The sequence below is a fragment of the Drosophila ficusphila genome, unplaced genomic scaffold (assembly GCF_018152265.1).
Source record: "Drosophila ficusphila isolate 14025-0441.05 unplaced genomic scaffold, ASM1815226v1 contig_286, whole genome shotgun sequence".
Lineage (NCBI taxonomy): Eukaryota > Metazoa > Arthropoda > Insecta > Diptera > Drosophilidae > Drosophila > Drosophila ficusphila.
The window spans coordinates 456,944-483,616 of NW_025064189.1; the positions used below are offsets into that span (position 1 = coordinate 456,944).

A 26,673-nucleotide genomic window follows, 5' to 3' on the forward strand; every position below is an offset into this window, starting at 1 on the left:
TCCTATTTTGATAGCTTTTAAAGGAGTACCTAAACTGAACTATACAAATTGTAATTTAATCTTTATACACGTTCTTTAACTGAATTCTATCATATAATATTTTTCAAACATTTATTTATAGTCAGGTATAAAATTATTTGCTGATGAATACATTTAAATTCAAGCTCTTATATTTTCATTGTCTTTACTAAGCTTTTCTAATCTTCATGTCACAATTTCCCTAGCAGCTGTTGCCCGCCTCTTTAAAAAACTTATCCACAACTTCCTAGTTTTCTCTAACCTGTAAGCGTTTCAACCGCAATCGAAAATCTGGGAAAAACAAGAGCAACTTCAAACTCTGGAAGCTGTGAAAAGCTGGGAAAGGAGACCCCCTGGGGGATATTCGTATCGGAATCGGAATCGCTAACTGAAATCGCACACCGCCGTGTCAAAGTTTCGTCTCCGTTCCGTTCGGTTCGGTTCCGTCTCGTCAAGTCAGTCAGTCAGTCAGTTTGTCAGTTAGTCAGTTAGTTGTCGTCGGTCGACAGCCCGAGACACTTTGCGGTTTCACACGTTTTGTTTTTGCGAACCGGAGGAGGCGGTGGAGCCTCCTCGAAAATCGCGTCTCGCTTTGGAGACCCGCGTCTCGATTTCGCAGACTACTCACTTTTCATCGAACGTGTACTGGGTGTTCAGCACGGTGAACATCTTCTGGTACAGGGTATTGAAGAACTTGTCCATGACCTCCAGCAAATCGACGCGACCGTTGGCAAAGTAGTTCTCCAGCTCCTTGAACAGATCCGAGAAGACGTAGGAATTTCTTTCATAGATGACTCCGTAGGTCCGGATGAACATTTTGTTGAACTGAGTTCGCGACTCTTGCAGCAGGGCGATGAAAATTTCTGCAAGCGGAAAACCAAATTAGTGGGAAATATAACGAGATTTAATTGCTTAGATGGTGGGAGGGGACAAATAGCGCACATCCGCTTGCGACGGCAAACTAAATGTTTGGAGTTCGATTTTATTTGTGGCCTGCATCCGCTTTTAAATAGAACGCAGCCACATCCGCATTGTCGCCTGCCACTTGACATTGTCAGTGACTCGCAGCCCGCATCATCGCCTCCTCACGGATCGTGTGTCTATATAGATCAGGGCAGAACCACTTGACACCCGAAAAATCCCTCTAATCGCCGGCTTCTGTGGCATTTTCAAGTGGCTCGTTGACGCAAGCGGTTTTCAGTTGTATAGTTTTTGTTGTGGAATTGTAACAATCGGTGACCTACCTTTGAACTTGGCAGCCTTGCTGCCCAGAATGCCAGACATCCGAGAGATCTGATCCTTGGTGTGTCCTTCCAGTTGCTGGCGGGACTGCATCGCCATTCGGGTCTCCATGTTGTAGGTGCAGCAGGTGCCCACCGAAGGAGATTCGCAGTATCGAAGGACTCGTTCTGGAAAAGGAAAAAGAAATAATAATAAATTAGAGTTGTATTCATAAGAGTTATTTGCTAATTTACAATTAAGTATGATAGCTACTTCTTTCAAGTAAGTTCATGTATTCAATAAGTTAAAGTCTCCATAATTTATTCTTAAATTAGATAACAATATATTACACCACTTCGAACATATTCTCACATCTCTGCTGCTTCTGTTGCCTCAAATCTAGTTTAACCATTTCTAAGGTAAGCCATTCCACTGAACGCCATTTGTTTGCACAAACATTAGAGCGACTTCCAGATGCATAATGCTGCCTCGCTGCCCCGCCACGAATGAAGGTTTATCAACATTCCGGGAACTCGCACTGCAGTCGAGTGCAACTTGCCACTTGACATGGTAACCAAATACCAAATACCAAATACCGAAAACCAAAGTCTGACCGGCTAACAGCGATTCGTTGGAAAAAACAAACGAAGCGTAGCTACCGTCCAATAACCCGAGGCAGAACCTGAAACCAAACTCAGTCTAGGCCCAAAAGGCAAAATAGAAAAAGAAGAAGTCGGACACGGGTGTGGTTATAGATGAAGCCTACAGAGAATTCCCAGTCGCTGGCTGTTTTATTTACGCAAACATTTAACACATTTTTTTTAGAGAAAATTAGAGGAAAATATGCATTAGTTGCCTGCAACGATGAGTTCATTTGGGGGAGAAGACTGCCTACCTATTTTCCCCCAACTTTACGCGATGTTTTTTATAGCTTCTTGTTTATTTAGATAATTTTCGGGCAGTGAGAGGGGAGATGGCAGATCGGTGGAACAAAAGTTCAACACTAATTGAAAGCAAACAAGGTGGAAGTCTTTTTTTTGTTCAGTTCCCAGTCCAAATCTAAATCGGATTTCGTATTCCGTATTTATATTCCATTTCGTTTTTTTGTGCGCTCATAAATTCCCGCTGCCCAGTCAAATGCATCATCTGCTGTGCACACATAACATTCCTTCCACAATATATGGAGTGCTGCATCGTTTGTTTATTTCTTTTATAAATTTAGATACTTTAGTGCACATTTTTCGACAGCCGAATGTAAACAGTGTTTACTCCCATTCGCTCGGCTCCATCGCCCCATTATTTCCCCAACTTTCCCAACTTTTATTGTCTGTGCTCGACTGCTCCGTTTTTATGGTCTCTACTAATTGTTATGTTGCACAAGATATGAATTGAGTGTGGCACCACCAGAGCTGGAGACGTATAGAGCGACCCTTTCGAGTCCTTCGGTCTGCTGGGGTTCCCCATATCCTGGGGCTTATCTAAATTGGCTCGCAGTCTGTGGTTTCCCCTTTTAATTGTCTGTCGCGGGGGTCGTTCTGGTCCTATGTGACCGGCATGGCAAATGTTTTGCGGGGATTTCTCGGTGTTAGACCATTTGAGTTAATTGAAATTGCGGCAGATAAAACGGCTCAGGATTTGATGGAGAAAACATAGTCACACTGCAAGGATAAGTGAAAATAACAATAAATTTATAAAGTTCATTGAAATCAAAAGGATTTATTCTGTTTTTAGAACAAGAAAGAATTAATTACAATTTATGGCTCATTGCTCTTTTCAATCAAACATTTATCACACCATTAACTTCATTTTATTCTTCTCTAGAGCTCCTTAAACCATATTTACTACACCTTCTCGGATTTTCTATTCCCTGCTTTTGAAATCCATTAAAATGCCACGCAAAATGACAGCCATAAACTAAACCACACCCGAACCCCTATGAATTTGGTCACCCCCCTTTGAAGGTCCCTTGATCTAATCGATAAACCGTAGCTAAAATCTATGTTACAATAACATATCGGCATTAAAGTAACGCCAATGGTTTTCTTCGGCCTGCCATTTTTATGAATTGCTGCATAATTTCGCCGGCAGACAACAATGGGAAGTGGAAAATGGGAAAAGCAGCAGCAGCGGGGGATCCCAGATAACAAATGTTGCCAGGCGGCAAGTTCGAACGAACGGGGGGCAAATCACCCAAAAAGGAAGCCGGAACGGCGAAGGATGGAAGGTGTCATGAGCATAATAAATGACCTCAACTTACCGATATGGCATTTTCCCTTTTTATTCTAGCTGACGCTGTGAAAATCACCCCGTTGTCTAATAGAAAACTTTGGCTTTGCTTGCCAAAAAGCAAGGAGACAACGACCAACCAACCAACAAACAAAAAAAAAAAAAAATAACAAGTAACCGAAAAACCACCCAGAATATTGGGAGGTAGAGCAACAAACACCATTCCCTCCCCCTGGGAGAGCTGGTCACATGTTTTCCATTTCCACGCGCAATCCACTTAGTTACCAGGAGGGTGGCAACGGGCCAGGAAAAACTCCGAGCACGCAGAAAATGCGGAAAACTATATGTACTTTAAATTACAAAAAAAATTATTAAAACTATTCCAATACGTAAATACAGTATTTTATATAGACTCAATATATTAGTTGAGAATTTATTCTAACCATAAAAATTACGTCATAAAAGAGTACTTACAAGGTTGAGTTAGAATCACATTCCTTCCTATATAAACACTCATCAAAAACCTATCACTTCTTTTTATTTATTTTATTTTTAAGAATTAGTGTTGAACAGCAGGTAATTTTTTTCTGTGCAGACGACCCACCGCGTGGAAGTGAAATTTCATTTCAAATGATTTACTGTAACGATCAACAAACGCAGGAATTGCCCCAGACAGACGAGTCGAGTCAACCCCCGAGGGCGTCGCTTAAAAGGGTGCGAAAGTTTAGCGAGCGTATCGCAGGCAATATCCACAATATCCAGCAGCGATAAGTTCGGGGTGAGTGGAGAATGGGAGCTCAGGAACTTCCAGCAGGCAGACGTCTCATCTCTCCAAGGTTAACTTTAAGCTCATCTCTTTTTGGTGCTGCAAAAGGACACTTTAAGAGTGCGAAAACTTGCCCCTAACCGGGATGTTCAACAGGATGCTTGACACCGAAACCAAAACTGCACCCTGCTAGGTCAAAAACAAAGAAGCCGAAACTGTCGGTTACCATGGGTGCGAAGGGTAGATTTTGTGGCTAGATTTGGTAAGCAGTTTGGAAATTTCTGAGGGAAAGGCAAACCAAAGCTTTTCACTTGAGTAAGCACATATAATTATTTTTCACATTTTTTGTTATCAGGATCCTTTGATAAAAACAAACTGTATTTTAAATGTTATATATATATATTTAAATAATAATTTAAATATCCCTATAAATGTATTTAACTTGTAAATTAAAGTATTATTTTTGTGCAAAGTTCAACTTCTACCTTAATACTTTAACCATTTAATGTGCACATCATTTAAAAGATGTACTACATATTTTATCTGATCAATATTATTTAACTGCATGTGCATTTTCCGCTGCAGCATTCCTGTCGGAAATGTGCCAGTTCCATTTCCTAGGCTCGTACACTTGTGCATTCAAAAATTTTCCCACCTCCCACCGCCCGCCGCATCCTGTGTGCACTCCCTCTTGCTCTTTTATTTATAGCTCTCTCTCAGTCTAACCACTCTTTGTGCTCCACTTGGAGATGAAAAGCGCAAACAAAAACACATTTGAAACAGTTGGGCGAGTGAAAAGCCAAAACCGGCAGAATGAAAGAGCCAAGAACAACAACAACAACAACAACTAGAGACAAAGGCAGACGCCAAAAACTAAAACCGAGCCCCATCATCATCACACCACCCACCACTTTTCACCCCTTTTTCTATCTGTGTGGGGGCAATACAACATTATCAATGGCAGGAAAATGCAGGGAAAACTTAACTTTTGAGTCGAGTTTCAATGGCCACTACACAAAGCGGAGAGCGCAAGAGCGGCGGGAGCGGCAGGATTCTCACTCATCGCTTCGTCCTTTTTGCGAGGCACACAAATGCGAGCCGGCAACTCGACCAGGCGCCCAGAATTTCGCAGCAGGACGATTTCGAAACTGTTGCACACGTGCACGAAAACTTTTCAGCACAAAAAAAGGAAATGTGGAAAAAGGGAGAATGAATAGCCAGACGGCGGTAAAGAAGAGCAACAGAGAGAGAGAGACAGTGAGAGAGAGACAAAGCGAGGCAGAAGAGAGGAAAGCCTGTGGAAAGGTCGTTGCACGCATGTAGCTTTCACTTTCCACTATGCTGCGGGGTTGAAAGAGTGAGACGGGGGACATACTATATACTATAGTTCGCAAAAGTCACCCCAAACAACAAATAAAGTCGGAAAAAGGAAATAAAACGAAGCAACAACAAATTGTCGCCGTCTGGCAAGGAAATTGCATTAGGCAAAGAAAAGGTTAAACAACCTGTGAGCTGCTGTCCAGTTGACTTTTCTCGCTCTTCTGTCCTTTCGGCTGCGACTTAAATTTCCTGTCTGCGAATTATTTCGTCGGCACAGGAAAAAAAATCATAGTGATTGGTACAAAAATCAAAATGAATAAAACATTTATTTTATACCTTTCGAAAAGGTTTAAAAAATGTTTATTTAGGTACATATTACGTATAGAAATGTATAGGTTTAATCATTCATAAACATATTGTATTAATTGTAAAAGGATTGTTAATTGTAAAAGGACCTGTTGATTGGTTTAAAGAAAAACACATTCAGTTACAAAACTATTTTTTCCAATTTATTTCAATTTATCAGAAGAAATTATAACCAATCCAACCTTTAATACCTTTTACTTGTATTCTATGCCGTATGAATTGAATAAATTCATTTCAAATAAATCTACATTTTTTTTCTCAGTGTGGCTTCTTCTTCTTCTTGCACGCTCTGCACTGCTTTGTTCTGCTTCCCATTTTTTTTTTCAAACAGTTTGGATGATGGAAATTTGCTTGCTCAAGTTTTATGCTTATGGTAATGAGTTTTAATTAGGCGCACAGCAAGCGAGAGCAGGCAAAAAAGGAAAAAGGAATCCCAGCCACCACCGTTTCATTACCCAACCAACAGTAGAGCCACCACCCACTGGGTGGTAGTATCCATGGTCTTTAACCGGCAGCAAAGTTTCTGTTTTTAATTCGCATGGAAATTGTAAATGATTTTTTTCCCTCCTAGGATATTATTCAAATTCCAGCAGCAACATCTGGCAGGGACTCTCGATTTACGGCGCTGGGCGGAGGTGTAATTTATTGGGTCAACACAGCAAGGTTCCTCCAATACTTTGGTAAACACTTTTTCCCTCTGGACGCACAAAAGTAGTACAAACTTCGCGCTTATTTTATTTTTTCAGGTCAGCGAATGCAATTAAATCTCAATTGTTTTTAAAGAACGCTGTACTTTTTCGGTTTCGGATTTTTTATGGCTCTTTCCCTACACTCCATAAGCCTCGAAAATGGAAACAAACAAATGCCGGGAAAAAAAATCAATGCACTTCACTACGGAATCGGACAATTGTCGGACTACATGTGGACCGCAGTTTCAACACATATAACTCAATCTCTCCGCCACCCGTTGCGAACCCGATACCGAAATAGAGATGTACTACAAAAAATAGAAATACCCAAAAAAGCAAACAGCGAAGCTGAAATTTTTATACAAATATTGGACCACTGGGAGGGATATTGAGTTCAATTCCTCTGGCACACTTCACCTCCCATTGGCTCGCACTTAATTAATTTAACAGAGTTGCATCGATTTGGGACTGGGATTTGGGAAATGGGTTTGGTACTGGGACCACCCGCCAGTTTCCGTTAGTAAATAAAAAATTATAACAGGTATTATGATTTTCGGCACGCTTTCTGCTTGAAATAATTCTATAAGTTTATATGTTTAATCTAAAAAAGCTCGGCATTATTATAGGACTGAAAGGTTATTATTACTTTTTATGATTTATAAGAATAGGTAGATCTTTCAGATTCAAGTCGTCCTTTTTTTTCTCATCTTGTCAAATTAATAGTTTTCTGTTTTTAGAGAGGGTCTGACTTTCAAACTACTTTCAGAGAACATGACATTCGGACCATAATTATCTCTATTTATAAAGTTTCCCCATTAATAATTCGCGCCTAGACAAATGTATCTCTCCCTGGATAATTGCGCGCTGAGGAGTTTTGAGAAAACCGTTCGTTTTGCAACGTTCAGATGAATAATGAACCTGGCGGAGGCGTTGACTGTTAATTCTGTATCCGGCGGGTGCATATATGCAACATTTAGCCTGCCCCACCTTCTCGTGCGGCTGGGAAAACTGCCACCTCCCGCCGCCGCCTGTGTGTAATTACACAAAACGTGGGCTACAATGTTGCATGGGAGATTTTTCCTTTTCTTCGCGCTGGCTTTTCGCTCTTTCTTCGCTTTCTTCTTCACGTACGCGGCGGCTCTTTTAGGCGTAATTAAAATTACTCGAAGAAGGGGCAGGAATAGCTGGGCGAGAGTGTAGGTGAATGTTTATGTTGCAAACACGTTCCATGTAAACAGAGAGCGAGGCGAAATGATTCAAGAAGTCTTCCTGGTCGATGGGGTTGGAGGTCGCTAGGCTTTTTGCCTGATGAAGTGACGACGTCAGTCAGCGTTTTCAAAGTTTTCCACATTTTTGTCCGTTTTTCTTTTTTCTGCTGCCAAGATGTCTACGAACAAGCTGCATCGTTCAGCATTTTAACATACCTTGCCCATCCGTCCGAATGACAATTTTGAAATGTGCAAAATGTGCGAAAATTTTTCATCACTAGCGAGGCATATAAAAATAGCATAGCAACAAAACAAACATTTTTCCCTCGACGTAATTAGCCATCTGAAACATCTGTTAATTGGGAAAACTAAAAGGGCGGAAAGAGCTGAAAAGCTGGGAATAAATACTAGAAACGAAGCAGGAATCTGGTTGGGAATAGAAATTATAACAACTTGCACAACATGTGGCGAGAGAAATTCAGATTCATGTACATATTTAAAACCCTTGAAGCATATTTTCACAAACTTCCAATGCGGATATAATTAATTTCCTTTTATGTTCTATGGCACACATGCTTTTTTGAGTCCGCAGCTGAACTTTATCCACAAGTTTCCACTAAATTTGCGCTGCTCTAATTACTGGCGACATTTTTTGGCTCTGTGCACATTGCTCATACGCCTCATTGTACAATTTTTGGGGGCAGCAGGCTAGATGTGTAAACAGCAAACAGGTTAAACAGAGGCTTTCCAGAGACCAAAACACACACACGCTGCCAACAATGCCATTAATCAAATTTTATTGTTTAATTAATTTCGCTTGAATGAACCGAACTCCGAAAGCGGGACGATGAGGCGGTTGGTAGTGGGCCAGCGGCCAAAACAAACAAATCAGCCAGATATAGCTGAGAAATGGCATTCAATTCGTTCGATTTCAAAGGAAACCCACCGCTCGACTTGGCCCAGGTTCGAAATTCTGCCTTTGTTTACCTCACCGTTTGACAATTACTGAGTTTTTTTGCTTGCTGTTTCCTCTTCTCCTATCTCCTATTTATTTGCAATTTATTCATCGCCGTTTCTGTTTGTCAGCTGATGATTTGTCATGGTTGTTGGTGAGGTAAGAAAATTGTCTGCTTTTTTTTGGGTTTATTAATCGAATTATGGATTGGGATCAGGCCCTTGATTAGATCACATTATTCGGGATTTTGTTTCATTGGCGGTGTTCTTGAAAGGTATTAAACGTGGATTTCAGAAATTATTATATAACAGATTAAATATTGAATATGTATCCAAACTTGTTAAAAGATTAAATAATTTATTCATTTTCTTAGATTTTCATTTTCAATTTAAAAGCTTTATATTTATAATATGAAAGTCACACTCTCTTTCAAATTCTTTCCAGCACTTGTTTTACTTTTATTGAACCATTTGCATAACTTTTCAATACAATTTCAATACTATTTAATTCAATTCACATTTTCGCACCATAAGGCGGGTTAAATTGCGGAGAAAGGAGGAGGGAGAATAAGAGAACCCGAAGGAGATAGCCCGGGGAGAATATCGGCTTAGGCCATGGTCAAAAGTGCCGCAAAGCCGAATTCAGACATGTTATGGCCTGGTTGATGTTTTGACTGGATTTAAATTCGATTTTGGACACGAGATAAAAAGCCAGCGATGGGGAAAGAGCAGATCTGAGCAGAGAATTAAAGGGGGTTGGGGGAGGGAGAAACTGAGAAAAGACAGAGATTTACCGAATGCAGCCAGCGTCCACTTTGTGTGTTTATTCAAAGCACGTTCCTGCGGTTCAGTTTCGTCTTGCTTGATTTTTTGTATTTTTGCAATGCCGAAGACATTGACTACGTGTCGCTGTCAAACTGTGAGTGATTTTTTCCTTTTCGTAGCTGCGGCCAACACGAGCAGCATATTTTGTGTCCCAATTAAAAAACGTTAACAATGACGGGTAACCGAATCAATTGGCAGCCAGCGCTTAAGCCATAAAAGAGCATTTAAGCCCCGGCTCTCACCCATTTTGCAAACCTTTCGCAAAACCACAGAGTCTAACCGCAAAAGCCATAAAAGCTGAGATTTCTTCTATAAATACAGCGCAGCGCAAGGTAAAAAGCAAAAGAGGGGAAAAAAAATAATAACCAAATCTACCCCGGTCAAAATTGCCGTTGACCGCAAAACAATTTAGGGAACAAGAGGAGCTGGGAAGCGAAATAAATTGCCTAAAACTTTAAAGCTCATAAATGATTTAATTTTGTGGCATTTTCAAAGGTTGCTTCGATCGCTTTCAGTTGCTCCATCCACACTCTTTGGTAATGAATCTGGCCAAGAGTTGCAATCAATATCGAAACGAAAGCTAAGCCAATACAAGAGTCGATTGTCTTGTGGTTATTATATCTTGAGCGTTTATAGATCAACCACTTTGATCGAAATGGATATTACGTATGAGTCATGCATGCTACATGCTACAGCTAGAAAAAAAGAAATTATTATTTTCGTTGGAACCAAGCAGGTGATCTTTTGAATTGTGTAATTCCCCGGCACAATTGATTTGCTCTTGAAAATCCATTTGTGTCAGACGTGGAGTGGTTCCCATACAATATAAAGCCATTTTCAATAAAAGAAAATCTTAAATGGAATTTATTAATATTTATTAAAGCAACAACAACTGGAAGCGACACACACAGAGCGTTAATAATTAATTAAATCAATAATCGATGGCAGTTCCACGGAGAAGAGCATTTAGGTGACTGCGATAGGGAGAGGTTAGAGTCCCGAAATAAATTCTACAAAATCCATGTGGACATAATCGAGCATAAATTCCCCAAAACAAAAAAGGGAAAATGAGAAAACCATCGAAAAGTCAAGCTGTGAATGGCAACAAAGCGGAGAAAAGGTCAGAACCAAAAAAATCGGGGAGAGACGACAACAAATTAGGCAATGTTTTTAGGCAGGTAGACGAAAACCTTAGGAAAGGATGGTTTTTGGTACGAGTATATAGTATATATACTGGCTGGACGACACCCTGAAAATGCTAATGTTGCATGCCACATAATCCTGTTAGAGACGCGTGAATGAGACTGCCAAACTCGGACTCCTCTCCTGTTTGCATGTGACAACATAATTTGTGGGTTCGGCCCTACTTTGTCTTAAGGTCCGCTGCTGATGAGCCCGCTGATGATTATTAATCACACACATTTCTGTTTGTCTTTTGGCCGGCATACTTAATGAGCTTCGAACAACTAATAACCGGGCTTTATTTGACAGTTTATGGCCATTTAATGTTGAGGAGAAATTCGGGGTTTTTTCTCGTATTTCGTATCAGGCGTATAAATTAACATAGGCAAATTGGAGAGAACTTCTTGGCTCGAGCGCAAAAGTCAAATGTCGCGCAGACGACCAGTTTTTATAGCACTTAAAAGCCCATCAAATAAAGATATCACTTGAGGCTCGTCGGGAGTTGCAACATACCCACAAATACGACGTTCCCCTCGGTTTCATATGCTCCCCAGCCAAACCTCAATTATATTTAGACAGCGCTTTTGGCTGTTGCAACGCCCACGATTCTTTTGGGGCACCCTCATCTGAACTCGGCTAAGGCTGAAATATGATTATATAGACGCTGCTGCTTCTCGTCTGTTCGCCACCACTTATAAATTATCTTTAATGACAAGTGCACTAAACTAAATAAATTGTTGCCGGCTTAATAACGTAATTCTCCTTTGGCCCACAAGTGGGTGTTGTCTGACTTCCCTCCCCACTCCCTCCGAAAAATTCTCGAGAAAATAGTTTAAACGATTTATGGATCTGCCAGCCGGAGATCATGTGTGTGTGGAAAATGTACACGGGGAATTGGGATTAAGAATGATAGATCGCGACACTTGGCGACAGCCGAGCAAATTTGTTACAAATTTATCTTAGTGCGTGGTATATGCATTACATTGTAAATTTAAATAAAAAAAAGAACTTATTCCTTTTTTTTTGGAAAAAAAATTGTTGCCAATTTACTCAAGTGCTCTTATAACTTGTTAGTAGAGACTTTTTAAGCAAAATGTTCCCAGGTCTTTTAAGGATTTCAGATGATTATTAATAGTAAGATGTATACTTTAATCCCTGAAAGTGATTGTCTTAAAATGCAGTTTCTTGCAATTTAATCCGCCTTCTTAGTCACTGAGCTCCTTAAACTCACTAAAGCAGCTCCATTATTCCTCTCCATCTCGAATTTCAACACAAAAAACTGCTGCTGACAACAGGCAAATGAAGAAAAATGGCATTATCCGCATCGTCATTGTGGTTCCTGTTGTTGGGACGCCTCTTCATAAAGCTCACACTCGAATGCAGACCGAAGACATTTATTTAAATTGAAATGCAACAAAAGAGATACAAAGAGCTCCGCTTACTGGAGTAACTACATCATTGTTTGCTCCACGCGTTAGATGAATTTGCCTCTGCTACAGAGGAAAACTTAAAGGCAGACGAAAGGCATTGAAGACCCTGTGTGTGCGCACAATAACGCAAATTTATTGCTGATAAATTGCTGGCTTATTTAGCTGCATTTAGCAGCCACCAAAGGCGGGGGAGGACGCGATTGGGAAACAATCCCCCATGGGGGGCATTATTATTACGAAAGGCCCAGTTCTTGGGCGCGAAATGCAGCTGTTTAATTAGCAGCCATCGAATCTTTCAATGGGGCAGCAGCTGCAACTTCTACTTTGTGCTGTTGATATCAATCAATGGCAATTGATCGGAATTGAATGGTGTTGCACTCCATTACAGCGAGTGGAGTGGAGAGATTCGAAGTTGATGCACTGTGGCCAAACGAAAATTTGAAAATTCTCAAAATTCCCAAATGAAATGCATGATGTACATTCATATGTATATGACTTGGATTCACAATTAATTAATGGATAAATTTTATAAATTTATTAACTTCACCATAAAATTTTTAAATATATTTTAAGACGTTGTAGTATAATTATTTCGGTTTTTATTGCAATCAACAATGGAATATTTTTGTAACCAGAACAAAGTTCGATAAGTTAATTGCGTCATACAAATAATTTTGAACTCACATACGAAAATATATCGATTTCGCATGACGCAAGCGGAACAAATCTGAGCAATCTCCGCTCAGACCACAAAAATAATATGTGAATTGTGTCAAATTAATTTGCATAAGTGAAGGATCGCGGGAGGGCGGCGATGATGAAAATTATTAAAAATTCATTAGTAAGCGAATCAAGACAATTAAGAGACATCGAAGATCGAATAATCAAATCGATTCGAATCGAATAATCAATGGGGCGTTCTGCCTGCGAGAATTGGCCGCCACCATTTATCATTTCGCTTCGAAAGGCGAAGGAATGCGAAAAGCCGTGTTTTTGTTGGCGATCTTAAACAGAAGGCCCCTCCAAGATGATGATTCCTCCTCCCGTACTTGTGGAGAGATAAACCAAATAGAGACTGGCGGAGAACAAAGCAAACTGGATGATGATCATCGACCCAAGAGGCCCCTCAACTAATTGAGTGGGCAAATAAATGATGAAGAGCTTCGAGTGGCCACCACTCCTCCTGACCCCAAGCACTTTGATTAAATTTGCCCGAATGACAATTCCTCCCATTGCGGATCTCTCGACTCTTCAGTTAGCCAGAACTTGTCCACAGGAAGTTGCCACTGCCAGAAACGACTACGAAGTACTCTCAACTCGCACAAGATGCAACAGTCGCCACGGGGAGCCGCATTCATCGAAAACTTGTTCTAGACCAAAAATAAACGGGGGAAAGGGGCGAGTGGAGCCAAACTCCAGCCGGAGCGCATTCCACAGCAAGTCCCACAAACGAAGTGCAGGGAAAATTACACTTGAAATAGTTTATAAACTTGATTATAGTATAGAGTTAAAATTAAGCTCTTCACAAATTAAATGTAATCATGAAGCATGACATAAATTATGATCTATAAAAATAGTTTGCAAAAGCATATAATTGATTATATTATGAAGTAAGAACTCTATCGAAATTAAAGTTATCACAGCTTTGCGAGTTTTAATTAGCAATTATAGAATTTAGTTAATAATGTTTTAGTTTTGTTTCACACTTTGTACTACTTGTTTTTGCTTTAGTGTATTACTTTATGAATCGCTTGTCGGTTTGAGAATGAATCTCTTTTTCTTGGGTGTCTGGGCCATGGCCCACGATACTGGCCGGCGTTTCGGGGCGTTTACAACGCTTTTGGTATCTTGTATTTATTTAATTGACGTTTGTACGTGTTGGTATTATAAAACGATCAGGAGGCGATCTCTGCTGGCTGGCTGGCTCTCTCTCCTTGGAGGTACTAGGCCCACGGATCCAGTCGCCTCTCTGGGGGCAATTATGACAGCATTTGGGGCGTTGCTGGACATGCATGTGGGGGCAATAGATCGCCGTCGCCATGCAGCTTCCACACTCGGCGGCTCTGTGTGTGTTTGGTTTGCTCTACGTGCTGGCAGGATAATTAGCTTGGTCGCTAGCCAACTCCCCACCGATCTGTCTGCCTTTTGATCCGACTGGGTGTTAGTTTATTAAGACTAAAGTGGGATTTTAATGGCCTGAAATATGCCAGGCCAACTGAAATTGCCAGGCTAGAGGAATGATCTCGAGGTGTTTCAGAGCTGAAAGGATGGAACTCTGGAATTGGAGTGCAAGTCGTGAGGAAGGAGTAAGCCTACTCATCTTTGGGTGAAAAGCCCACTAAATGGTAGCCAATAAAAATATTTACATCCACAAAGTCTCTAATTAGTTTTTCGTTTTCGTTTGCTTTACAAAAATCTTTTGTTATTAATATTCATCAGAACTTTCTCACGCTAAAAAAAAATCTCAATCACCCATGATCCACCTAATAAATAAACAGCAATAATAATAATAATTTAATGCCTCAATTGAGAAGCCATTAAGAACAAGTCTAATTTGCAGGTTACTCCAAAAAGAAACGCCCGAGAAAAGGGGGAAATGAAATTCGACAAACGAAAACCGGTAAGAAATACCGGACGTGATTGGATGATATACAACTATTTCGATCTCGCAGCCGCTCAGTTCGGCGATCAAACAATCGCAATCAATGAAGCTATTCAGGAAAGATGCTCCCACCGACCGGACAAAAATTGAGTTGTAGTTGAACCCGATCTGAAAAGCGAACCAGACTCCGGAGGAATGATAAGATCATCGCCTTGCCAACTAATAACAGGCAATGATGGCTGGCCAACGCTTTAGGATATGACTTGGCAAATTGTGCGCATTATTAAGACTCGGGCACCGAGTCGCCGAGTCGAGACAAGTTCTCTCGTTGAGATCTTTTGGATCCGATTATAGCCATTAACACATTTTGTTGCCCCGCTCAGACAATTTTATGTCGACAATTAAAAAATCAAATAATATTTGTGGCCCTGTCCCAGAGATGATGCGCAGAAATCGGAGATCTTTAGAAATATAAACAAACAGATTCGGAATGTTTGGGCTCTCAACTGAATCGAGTGGAACAAGCATTTTGGGGTAAGAAATACATTTCCTTTGGACAGGTAATTAATCCATTAGCACATTTTGTATTTTTCATCGCTAGCTGCAGTCTCGGGAAATCGAAGTGATAAACAAAGGGAATCATTTATTGGGCTGCGGTTGGCTACAGCTGTTTGCCTTTAATAGTGCTGATCTAAGGTAATTCAAATAAACTGGAATCAACAAGTAATGTTCGCACTTTACCGCTGAAATCGGCATTCGTGTTAGCGATTATAAAAAATGTTTTGCTGTCATCGCAAAGCCGTCACGATCGGATATATTTTTTGGCACATAGATGCGATATTTACAAAACTATCTATGCATATAGGAGTGATCGCAGATAGATTCAATGAAACATGGGGTGTGAACAGGAAATTGCAACGATTTTGCTATAAATTTGTTAGTGATCTTGAGCTAGTTTTGGTATTTTTATTCCACAAAAATGTATAAATATCTATTATAGATTTTTATATCTGCTTATAGGTTATTTGTGTCCGCTTTTCTACGTGAGTTATCAGTAACCCGATTTGCCCCCTCCCTCTTCCCCTTTAACCCATATCATTGACAAGAAATCTTTAACCCAAATCAAAATTAAAGAAAAAAGACACAACTTGTTGGAAACTTTGGTGATTTATGTGTACAACTAATTGAGGATTTTCAAAGTAAGCCCAACCCGTTCCCTTTTTCGTGGGTTGGGTGTGTGCCACTTTCATTTTTGTATATTCTCCACCCAATAATGATCGATTTGTACAAACAAAATGCCAAAAGATAACGACATAATATATAATAATTGATTAAAATTGAAACGCCACATTATCGCACAGAAAGAAAACCACTCGTAATTCAATGGAATTTCGTTTTTTGTGCCCATTGAGAAAAAAAAGGGAGGGAGAGGACCGCACACCCAGATTAGATTACTGCAAATTGACACATTTTTCTGTGAGCTGTCAGTGGCAGTTGGTGGAAAGCGTTGAAAAACTGGGAAAAGTGTCACTCCAGCGGATTCGTTGCGCTGCATTCAGTCGGATTTTTCTCCGATTCTCTGACGAATTGTGTGCGGGGGTTGTTGCCAATGATGAATCCCATAATGAGAGCATTAAACGCTCCTTTTTCTTCCATCCACATTGTTCTATGCTGCGTTACGCATTATCCCTTTCGAGTTCCATTGTTATGGTTTCGGTAACGCCTCTTCCTGGTAACCAAACTCCCGCTTTTTGTTACAAATTCGTAGCGCTCGCACACCTCGGTAACCTCCCATCACCTGGTGGCAGGAGCATTGCATGATTAGCTCTAATAATCCCGACCCGAACACTGAGTACGCACCTATTAATGGCCGCAGGATATCTCGAGTATTCGGCGGGGGATATGGCAGGGCATTACTACTACCGTTTATCCAACGGAAACGAAGGGGGAAATTTATTTGATTCATTTCTGAAATGCTTTTAGTGGAGGCATTTTCAGTCAGGATAAAAATTAATTAATGCGTCTTAGATTGGTTAAGAATTTATGTTTGCGCCCTAAAAACTTATCAAGAAATGTATAGTAAAATGTGTTTGGTTACCCATATAAATTAAAAGATTAATATTCATATTATGTTGCGCCTTTTTTACCTTTCAAAAACTAATACTATTTTTGTCAGGATTGGGCAGAAATTTGTTTAGAAGTGTTCAGCTTTTATCACTTTTTTGCAAATCCATTTTTTCCAATTTGTCACCGCTGCATTTTTTACACTCGACACCCAAACTAATCACAAGCGCTTGAAAATGTCTATCATTTGGCTGCCAAAAGATACAAATGTATCTGGCGGCATGTAGGCCTACAGCGTCTTTGATTAATAGAAAAATACCCACTCGGTGGCAAAGTTTCTGCTGCTTTTTATCATCTACCCACCCAGATGGATGCAACTTGAAACTGCAGAGGCAAAAAGCTGGAAAAAAAAAACTTATGAATTCTGCTGCTCTGAGGTATCCGAGTATCTGTCTCCGAGGCGAGCGAGCAAAGTGCTTAAAAAGACATAAATTAAACACTCGGCTACCTGTCATCATCATCCACACATCGTGTCGGCATCACAAAGCTTTGATTTCAACAGGGTTTCCCCAGTCCCTGCCCCTCGGTACCCAGTACCCTTCAGGCTCATCCTCATTGTTGTCGAGTGTTGTTGTGTCGTGTATCCTACACACAACCTAACAATTAAGCCTCTCCTCTCGTACACTCGCGGGCAAATAAAAAATGCATGTAACATAAAAGTTGCAACAACTTTTGCAACATTTAACATCGAGACTATAACATTTTGGGGGCCAAATTAAGAGTCGTGATGGAGGAAGAATTAAAATCAAATTGCCAACGAGATTAGTGGTCCAAAATTTAAACCAGATTTACTCTGGCTTTAAATAAACTATGAGAAGTTTCTGGAAAGCTATTTAAATAATCCTTTGTTTGAATTTGAATTTTTTCGTTGCACTTTCAATCCCTGCTGCGATGTCCAAACCTTTTTTTTTAGTGTACTCTACCTTGCGTATTGTCAAAGGGTTCTCTGGTTTTTTTTCATTCTGCTGCTGTTGCCACACATAAAATAAAATGCGTTTTTAATTTGCAGATGCGCGTAAAAACGAAGAGCACTCTGCGGGAGGGGAAAGTGGGGAAAAACTTTGCATCTGTTCCCTATGTCTCGCTTTTATTTTTATTGTCGCCGCTTTGTGGCAGGTATGGAAATTATTCGCAAGTGGCAAAAGTTATGCCAGCCGTCAAGCCAACAGACGGGGCGTGGCAATATGTGGCATAGTGATGGAGATGAAGCCCCAAGAAGAACACGACCGACCACCTGTCTTTGCGGCAGGTGCAAAGCTCGGTTAAGCCAGGCCGAATAAATGAGAAGCGCCGAGAGAGGCAGCAATTTGCGGATATCAATAAACCTAAAGAATGGGGAACATTAAAAAAAAGAATTTAAAGAAGTAAACTTTAAAGTAATGGCAGTTAATTTAGCAATTTCTAGGAGAGAGGATACATTAATACATTTTAAGTAGCAATAAAAGAAAACGGAATAAAAATTAAATTTTTAACGGGCAAAAAACAGATTAATGGAAACATAAGGAACCGATGTAAAAAATGTCTTAATTAAATCTGGATATAATTGCGCTATAAGTGGTTTAAAAGTATTTTATTACTTACTAAAAAAAACTTAAGTTTTTTTGCAGAGCAGCTTAGCTTTTGCATACTCCCATATAAATGTTAGCTCGTTTCCTATCGTTTACTGTGCTTACTATTTACTTTGTAGATTATCTTTTCAGACGTTTTTTTCCGCCTAACAACCATAAATATCCTATCTTCGCCAATAACACAATCCCCCGCATTCCTGAACTCCACGAATCGTGGGCCCTGCGACATTGACAATCCCCCGATTGCAACTTCCCACTGCAACTGAGGAGGAAACCCCTGCTTTTGCGACCAGCTTACATGTGCGTAAGCGTTGTATCTTCATAGCAGGAGTTTGCAGATAACAGAGACATTCAACGGGGTCTAGAATACAGGGGGAGCATGCCTCAAATGCCGCCACAAAGCGAATAAAAAGCGGAGGCAGCTACGACGACAGCGACATTTCGCTCCCCTCGATCCTGGGCGTTTTACTCTGGGCAAGGAGTCGCCCGTTGCCCGTGGGTAATGAAATATTGCCATGTGCCAGCGCCTGCGCCTCCTGACTGACTACCTATATGCAGCCCCTTTTGCCCCGCCCCCTTGCTCTGACTGGCCCACCTGGCCCGCCCCCTTTGGAATTGCAAATGTTTGCCGGCAACAGCTGCTGTTGCTGCTGATTTTGCTGCTGGCGGGATGTGTGTTGTTGGTGTAGGTTGACAAACAAACATGCCAGCGCATAAAACAAAAACAACCCATAGAAGCAAGCAAAGAACACAGCAAAAAAAGTGTCTCTAAAATCAATAAGATTTTAAAGCCATCAGATATTTACAAGACCTTAAGAAATAGTTGTTAAGTGGTTCCTGTTAACTTGGTAGTTTTACTTAAGACCAAGCAAGAAAGGATTAGTTGCTTAACTAAATAGTAACTCTATTTTATAATATATAAATAATGAATTTGCGGAGGAGTTTAATCATACATAACATGTTCAAGAAACTGAGAGCGAGTTGAAGCACAGCTCTTTTTTATGTGTCACTAAAAAAGATCTAAACTAAAAACACTTTCGTTTCCTTTGAAATGCTTCCATTGAATTCCATTTAAAATAATTTTTGTAAAGGATCTCCATTTTTCTTTCAGTGAATTAGAAGCAGCGGCAACAGCAGCGGCCAAAGGAGTCAAAGTCAGGAAGAGAAGCACTTGAATCGCCGCCTCCTCGACTGCCTTTCTCGCCTGCATTTGGTCTCCGGGTTGCACTTGAAAAAAAGCGACTGCCGCATGCCTCACCTGCTTGATCTCGCCCCATGCCACAGCTCTCCATCCAGCTGGCTTCCTTCTATTTACCTCTTGAACATGAGTCGAGACTTACGAAATTCGCATTCACGTTTTGGCTTTTTACCTTTGCGCCTATTTATCATCAAATGCAGCAACGAAAGATGGAGCACAGAAGTTGCTGCAAGAGAGGCAGGATACGGGGCAAGCAGGATGGGGCCAGCTGCTTGAAGGGGAAATAAAAAGGATACGAACCTTAAATACCCTTGCTGTATAACATATTTATCAAACTATTAAAAACATGTAAGCACAGATTTCTTTTCAACTCCTTTTAAAATGGTATTAAATTCTGTATTTAAATGTTGATTGCATTATTTAAATCGTATTTATATTAAAAACGATAAATGGTTTTGACTTTTAAAAATTTAAAACTATTTTATTCTAAAAGAGCCCATAAAAACGTTTTAGCGCTTGTGTCCCAAGAACCATTTTCACATGGCAACAGCCATAAACAATAATTATCAGGTCGCTAGAAAAACGCACAGTACCCCTGCCCTAAAAAGCAGAGTATCAATGGCATAGCTGCCATGCAAATGCACTTGAGTAGAAAAACCAGCGCCGTCGACATGTGATACCATTTAAACCTGGGGACTGGGACTTTGACTTCGACTTCTCGACTGGAACTGCGAGTGCAACTCGGACTGGGACTGGGACTGGAACGTGGTCCTCCATGGCGGCAGATCGACCATGTGGCGACCGATTCAGCAGCCCAGGTCCGAACTGCAATCAAGCAAAATTGTTGCCAACTGTGCTCCGCATTCCAGAGAGCCTGCTCGACTTCTTCTTTTGCATGGGAGTACGTCCGAAAATAGCGTGAGAAAGGAAAATATTGATTCAGGGATTCAGGGAGGCGGCAAGGAGCTGCTGCTCCTCAACCTCATCCGGCGATATGCAAAGCGCGATTAAATTCCTTAACCTCGGCCCCAAAAAAAATAAAACCGGCTCACCGGCGGCGGCTCCTGCTCTTCGGCCAAAAGGTGCTAAATGAAGTTCTTAATTAAGTGCGAGTGGCAGCGAGAAAAATGAAAGGGGAAAAGGGTCCCCGGAATGGAGAATGGGGAATGGAGAACGAGTTTTATTGGCACATCGTTAGCTTCGGGATCCTGCATTTATTGCATAATTTGTTAATGAGGAGGGAGTGGTGGGGCGGCAGGGGTTAGCAGACACGCTTCGTGGCAAATGACAAATTAGCATCGGAATTGGAATCGAAAAACGAGCGCGTGAGAATGGAATGTGGTTGGTTGGTTGCTTGGTTGGTTGGGAGTTGTTGAATCAACAAAAGGCAAATAACCATATGACCAAAGATGAGGCACTCGATGACTGAAACTCTACTTGAACTGACCGCTTATCTTATCGCTCTTGTTTGCTGGCTGGTAACCCAATATCAGATGATTTATAGAGGGAATATAAACTACTATCTGATTCATTGAGATAGCGAAGTGAGAAAATACATGCAAGCTTTGAGAATAAAAAAAGTTTAGTTGCATAAATTAATTGGTTCAAAGAAAAAAAGCTGTAAAGTAACAAAATAAATTTTTTTGTAATATAAAGCAAAAAAGATTAATAAATCAAATGGAACGGAAGAAAAACTCAAGGCAAAAAGTGGCATGAAATATTTCAGCATAATTTTCTTTTCAACCTCTCCTAACAAATTGCCTGTTCGCTAAAATTGTTTTTAGGTCTACCTCAACTTTATTTCCCGACCCCCATAAATTAAAATTTAATTAACATTTTCTAGATTTCACAATAGCAATATTAAGGAACACATAAATAATAAAAAAAAAAAACCAAAAGGGGAAGAAGAACAACTGAAAAACTGATTATGATTAGAGAAAGAGCGAGGGAGCTGAAGTTCGGAGACCGGGCGATCCCCATAATTAAGCGACATTTGCCGGCATGACATGCAACAAGCTTCAGATTAACATAAATTTTCAGATACCCAAAGAGGGAACCAGAAAATTTTATGGACCGCAACAGAGTAAGGGGCAAAAATGAAGAAAAAAACCGAAAAAGTGCGCAACCCGCGCACCTGTCAAAGTCAAGATAAAAATACAAATTATGATTATTATGTACTTGACATCAGACAAAACAAGAAGGGATATATGGCGAGGGTAAGCGTTGGCGTGTGGTAATTGGTGGCGATGAAAATATTTCCGAGCCGCCGTCTTCTTCTAATTATTAGCGCTAATTCTTTGTATAAAAAAATCTCAACCCCTCGCTTCAAGTGTCGAGTGTCTCGCAGTTGATTGAAAGATGTGCCTAATTGATAGTCGAGCACGAGGCCCCTTTAAAATCGGAGGACTGAGAGAGACGGGTCGGTTTAAAGACACGATGAGACATCATCAAGTGCGTGTCATTGTGTAATTTGGGCTTGATTATTATTAATTTGCAGACGCCGCCAGCGTTGAGGTTTTAAAACTGAAGCTGATGAAGAGGGAAATCCGGGGAGGGTCTCAGTTTGATGAGAAGGTCTCTCAACCGCAGGCCAAAAAGAATTTTTTATTTGATTTGCTAATGAACGGGCCGGAGGGGTATTAAGTTGATAGATCACAGGAAATGGTACACTTACTCAAACCGTTTTGGGATCGATGTAAAAACTTGAAATTATCGCTGGGAACTTACCTGTAAAGAGAGCAAAAGGAAATTGTTTTAGATTATATGTTGAAATTGTACGAGATTACTTTTAAGTACTTAGGATCATGCAATGGTTTTCTATAAATGTTGTGGGAAATACTTAAAATTAGATGAAAGCTTGGTGTGCCCGGTAATTTATGATAATGATCCCAAAATTGTTTATAACATGAAGATCGCAACAAAATTGTTGTAAAAAACTTACGAATTAATTTGTTTACAAAATACTGAAAACATGGTGATAAAACTAATGCTATCTTTAAATTTTTTAAATACAATGCTAGAATAGTTCCCTGAAATTTTCTCAAATAATCTTAGATTTATGAAGAATACCATCTTGTTGGTTCGAATGCTTTTTTCTTCAAAACTAACAGAGATGTTCCCAAACCATCTATTCCAGACAATTGACTGCTCTTCAAGTCGCTTGCTAACCAATCTTTGAGCGAAAACCCTTAAGAAACTTCAAAAGTCTAGCCGAGTCTGGGCGGCGTCTCCTGGTTATGTGTTTTTTTTCCCCACCATTTCGCCCAAGAAGGGCTTCGAAGTCAAGAGTCGAAAACCCAAGTTCAGAGGAAAAGAAATATGCACAGACGAGTCCCACAGAGAGTTGCGTTTTACAGCAATCCCATGTAAGTGCCATGTGGCCATAATGCATTCGTGTGCGTGTGTATCGGTGTGTGCACAACACCTTTTACCAAGAAACAACAACAAGAAGAACAACAACAGCAACAACAATTACAGCAGTCATCACCTTTGGTGGTTTCCAGTCTTCGTCGGCGCCTTGTGAACCTGCTGAAAGTCTCAGCTCGGCAGAAACTACCTAAGCAGCCCGAAAATAACCGAGATATATGTACATATATATGTATGGTTGGAGGGAGGAGGGAGCGGAAAAAAAGAGATCTATAGAGAACCCTTTTCCGGGGAGGGGGTCGGCCGACAGGTGGGGGAGTGGCTGCGGTAACCGAGAGACTCGTTGTTTATTGTCTTACGTCTTGGAAGTTATAAAACAAAGCGTCAATTGACTGCTGCCGTCTGACTCTCAATCCTACTCCTGCAATCTTCGGGCTCTTCGTTTTTTGGCCCTGTGAAATTAACATGGATGTTTACCCCAACAAAATAAAGAGAAAACTACTCCTTAATCGCGTCTGTAGAAGCCGACAAACTCCGGGAAACGAGCAAAGGCCAAGAGGAAGTTAAAGACACCACAAATCGAATAACAATTTGTGTGGGAATTATGCATGCCAGGTAAGTATTTAAATTAGATTAAAATGGGGATAAAAATTACATAAGAAATGGAATAAAGGAAAAAAATAAACTACTTCTAAGGGGCTGTTTATTTATAATAACTATTTTTCTTCTCCAAATGAAAAATCATAAATCTTTAATAACTGCCCTTTCCAAAGCAATAAACTTAACTTTCATCACATTTGTTAGAAATTTCTCCTCTCTCAAAACGTCATTATCCTCAGTTGCCGCAAAAAAAAAAGGAAAAACAATCACGGATAATTGAAACCCCAAAGTGAAACTGGGCCATAGCCAGCATTTAAGCAATGTCGAGAGCTCAAAGGAAATCTGAGAGATACCGACAAGAGGAGCCACATCATTACATTGTAATGCTTCTGGCCATTTCACCTCCTCGCCGGTCGATCCTTAATGGCTGCAAAACACGCGTCTTATAACGGTTTTAATGAAACACATAAATTCAGGTTGAGTTCCTGGCGAACGCCTCAGAAAACTCGACTTGGGTGAGCCCCCCTCTGCAATTCCAGCAATCTGAGGCCTCTCTTCTCTTCATTTTCGATCGCCTCGTGAGCGTGAGCAGTTTACTTAAAAATATCTTTTTGAATTGTTTTCATTCCGTTTCGTTGTGTGTTAACGCTTTTTCCCAACTCACTTATTAACTGCAATTTTGGTGCATGAATTACCGAATAATCAAAGCCAAGCTGGGAGAGATTTAAGCAGATTATTTACTTTTAAAGTTGTTGTTAACGAAAAATTTTCCAGACATCAATAAAAAAAATATTTTAAAATTTTTAATTTCAAATTAAATCATTTAAACACTTCAAAATCTCTTATCAGGTACATTTTAAAGCCTGCGAAGCATATCCTTTTGTGCGCTGCTATCCTTTTTGCGCAATTTACGAGGCAAAAATGAATGGAAATGAGTTACAACGATGGATGATGCCGACAAAAGATATGCCTCTGACTGGATCTCTCAGCCCTGGCCATAAACAGTCCAACACTATGGAAGGCCACTCAACTGTGAAACAGGTAACCTGAAGGAGGGCGAACGGACGGACAAACGGACGGACAAGCGGACGGACAGCGGACAGGATACGGACACACGAGCAGACGTCGGTAAAACTACAAAAAAGAATCGAGTCGAGTCGCGTTGAGTTTGCTTTGAGGTGAAAGAAGAGATTTTCCCATTCCCCACCAACTTTTTTTGATTCCGTTTCTGGTCTTTCATTTGATTTCAATGAACTGTCTTTCTTTGGCCGCAGAATGTTGCAAGTGCGGACCGAGAACAGCCAAAACAAATAGCTGATAAAAAATGCAATTTGTATCCATAGGATACAGCTGCGAGTGCGGAACAGAGATGGTTAGAGGAAAACTGATACTTTAGTTTGCCTAATACCAAAATCAATAGGACAAAAAAGGACAATTTCTTCTTGTGGGGATTTCGTTGTTTGCGTTGTAATTGTAAACCATTTGTCAGCAACTTTTCTATATAGTTAATTTCCTCTCCCCCTCTCTCTCTCTCTCTTCTACTCTTTATTCTTCCATCTCCTTTCTCCCAAAGATGCCGGAAATGTCTTTATTTGCCATTGAATTCAATAGTCGTTTGTGTAATTTATGTGTCATTCTGCTTATGGGATTTAGTTTCTAGTTCATTATTTGGTTTGGTTATCCTAGAAGCGATATTGAAAGAAAGGTCTAATAACAGATACTGTATAGTTTTAAGCCCAAAAAAATTATAAAACGTGTTATTAACAATTTGTAAATTTGTACTCCTCCTTGGTTACCTGATTCAAATATAAAAACAATTTCCTGTTTTTAAACTTTTGTATATCTTCAATAAATAATTTATAGCTATTTGCTAGTCGGAAACTTTCCCACATCTCATTAATTAAGGTGTTTGTTTTCCACACTTTCCGCCAGCTGGCCTCCTCCCACCAGATCATAACTCAACCCAGGACAAGTTTCGCTTGGTAGCAACTATCTCATAACCATTTAAAATATTTGCTTTTATAACTTGATTATTATGTGACAGCTTCCTCATGCAGACGCTCCTCTAAAAAGAGAAGAACAAACCAATCTCCGCATATATTTCGAGATGCGTGGGTAGGATTTTAAAACTCGTTTGAGTTCCACCGACAACTGAAACCCAAAACATAATGCCAAGCGCCGGATTTGAGCCCAAGTCTTCTTCAGCGAACTCAGCTTCATGTGGGTTGTTGTCTCTTAAATTTATCGCTCATCGTTTTCGACTTCTACGCATTAATGTTTTGATTTTTATTTGAGGCTTGCTTTTTATAATTTTTACCTAGCCTTTGTCAAAATTAGTTTCCATTTTATTATCGGCACCTTATAGAAAGAGATAGAAGAGGCGCTGACGGGTTTCCGGTAGCTTTTGGTCAATAAAACCCACAAATTTATGACCTCTGAGCAACGCTTCAGCCACAACCCGTCGTGGTAAAATATTTTATATACAAAATTAATTTTCGAATTTTTGTGGGTATTTTTTTTACGGCCGTTTAATGTGTTTTATGCCCGGAGGTCTGAGGTATAATGGAATTGTCAACAAATTTAATGGCATGTAGCAGGGTGAGATGAGGCAGATTACACTGGCTGCATTCTCTTTGTCCGAAGAAAAGCAATCTCCTTGAGTTGATCCAGGGTAATCTGCCCTCCATACACAAAAGCACATTCATCTCTCCACTTGAGCTCGAGAAGAATAAACAGAAACTGGACCAAAACTAATTGAATACCATTATTTGCCAGATTAGGACGACGCATAACAAATGGACAAGGTTAGGCGGAGATTTGCATGGCGAACCCTTAACGAACTGTAGGAAATGGAAACCGAAGCGGCAGAAGCCGGACAGGCAATTGCATTTTATTGTAATTGCCAAACACTAAAAGGAGATCAGAGCTGGGTAAAACGACCTTTGATGATGTCGGGAGTCTGTGCCTGCGGATAAGAGCCCTACTTGGACCTCGGGCCGGCTCTTTAATG

The 26,673-nt window shown here is 40.3% G+C and overlaps 1 protein-coding gene across 1 annotated transcript in view; it reads right to left on the bottom strand.

Annotated features, from left to right (window-relative positions):
• The window catches only part of LOC108087514 (glypican-6), a 41,327-nt gene that overhangs the window by 7,216 nt on the left and 7,438 nt on the right, over positions 1-26,673 (bottom strand). The window contains 2 exon segments of the mRNA XM_017184917.2: positions 647-881; positions 1,263-1,427. Of these exon segments, the coding sequence (XP_017040406.2) occupies positions 647-881; positions 1,263-1,427 (400 nt within the window).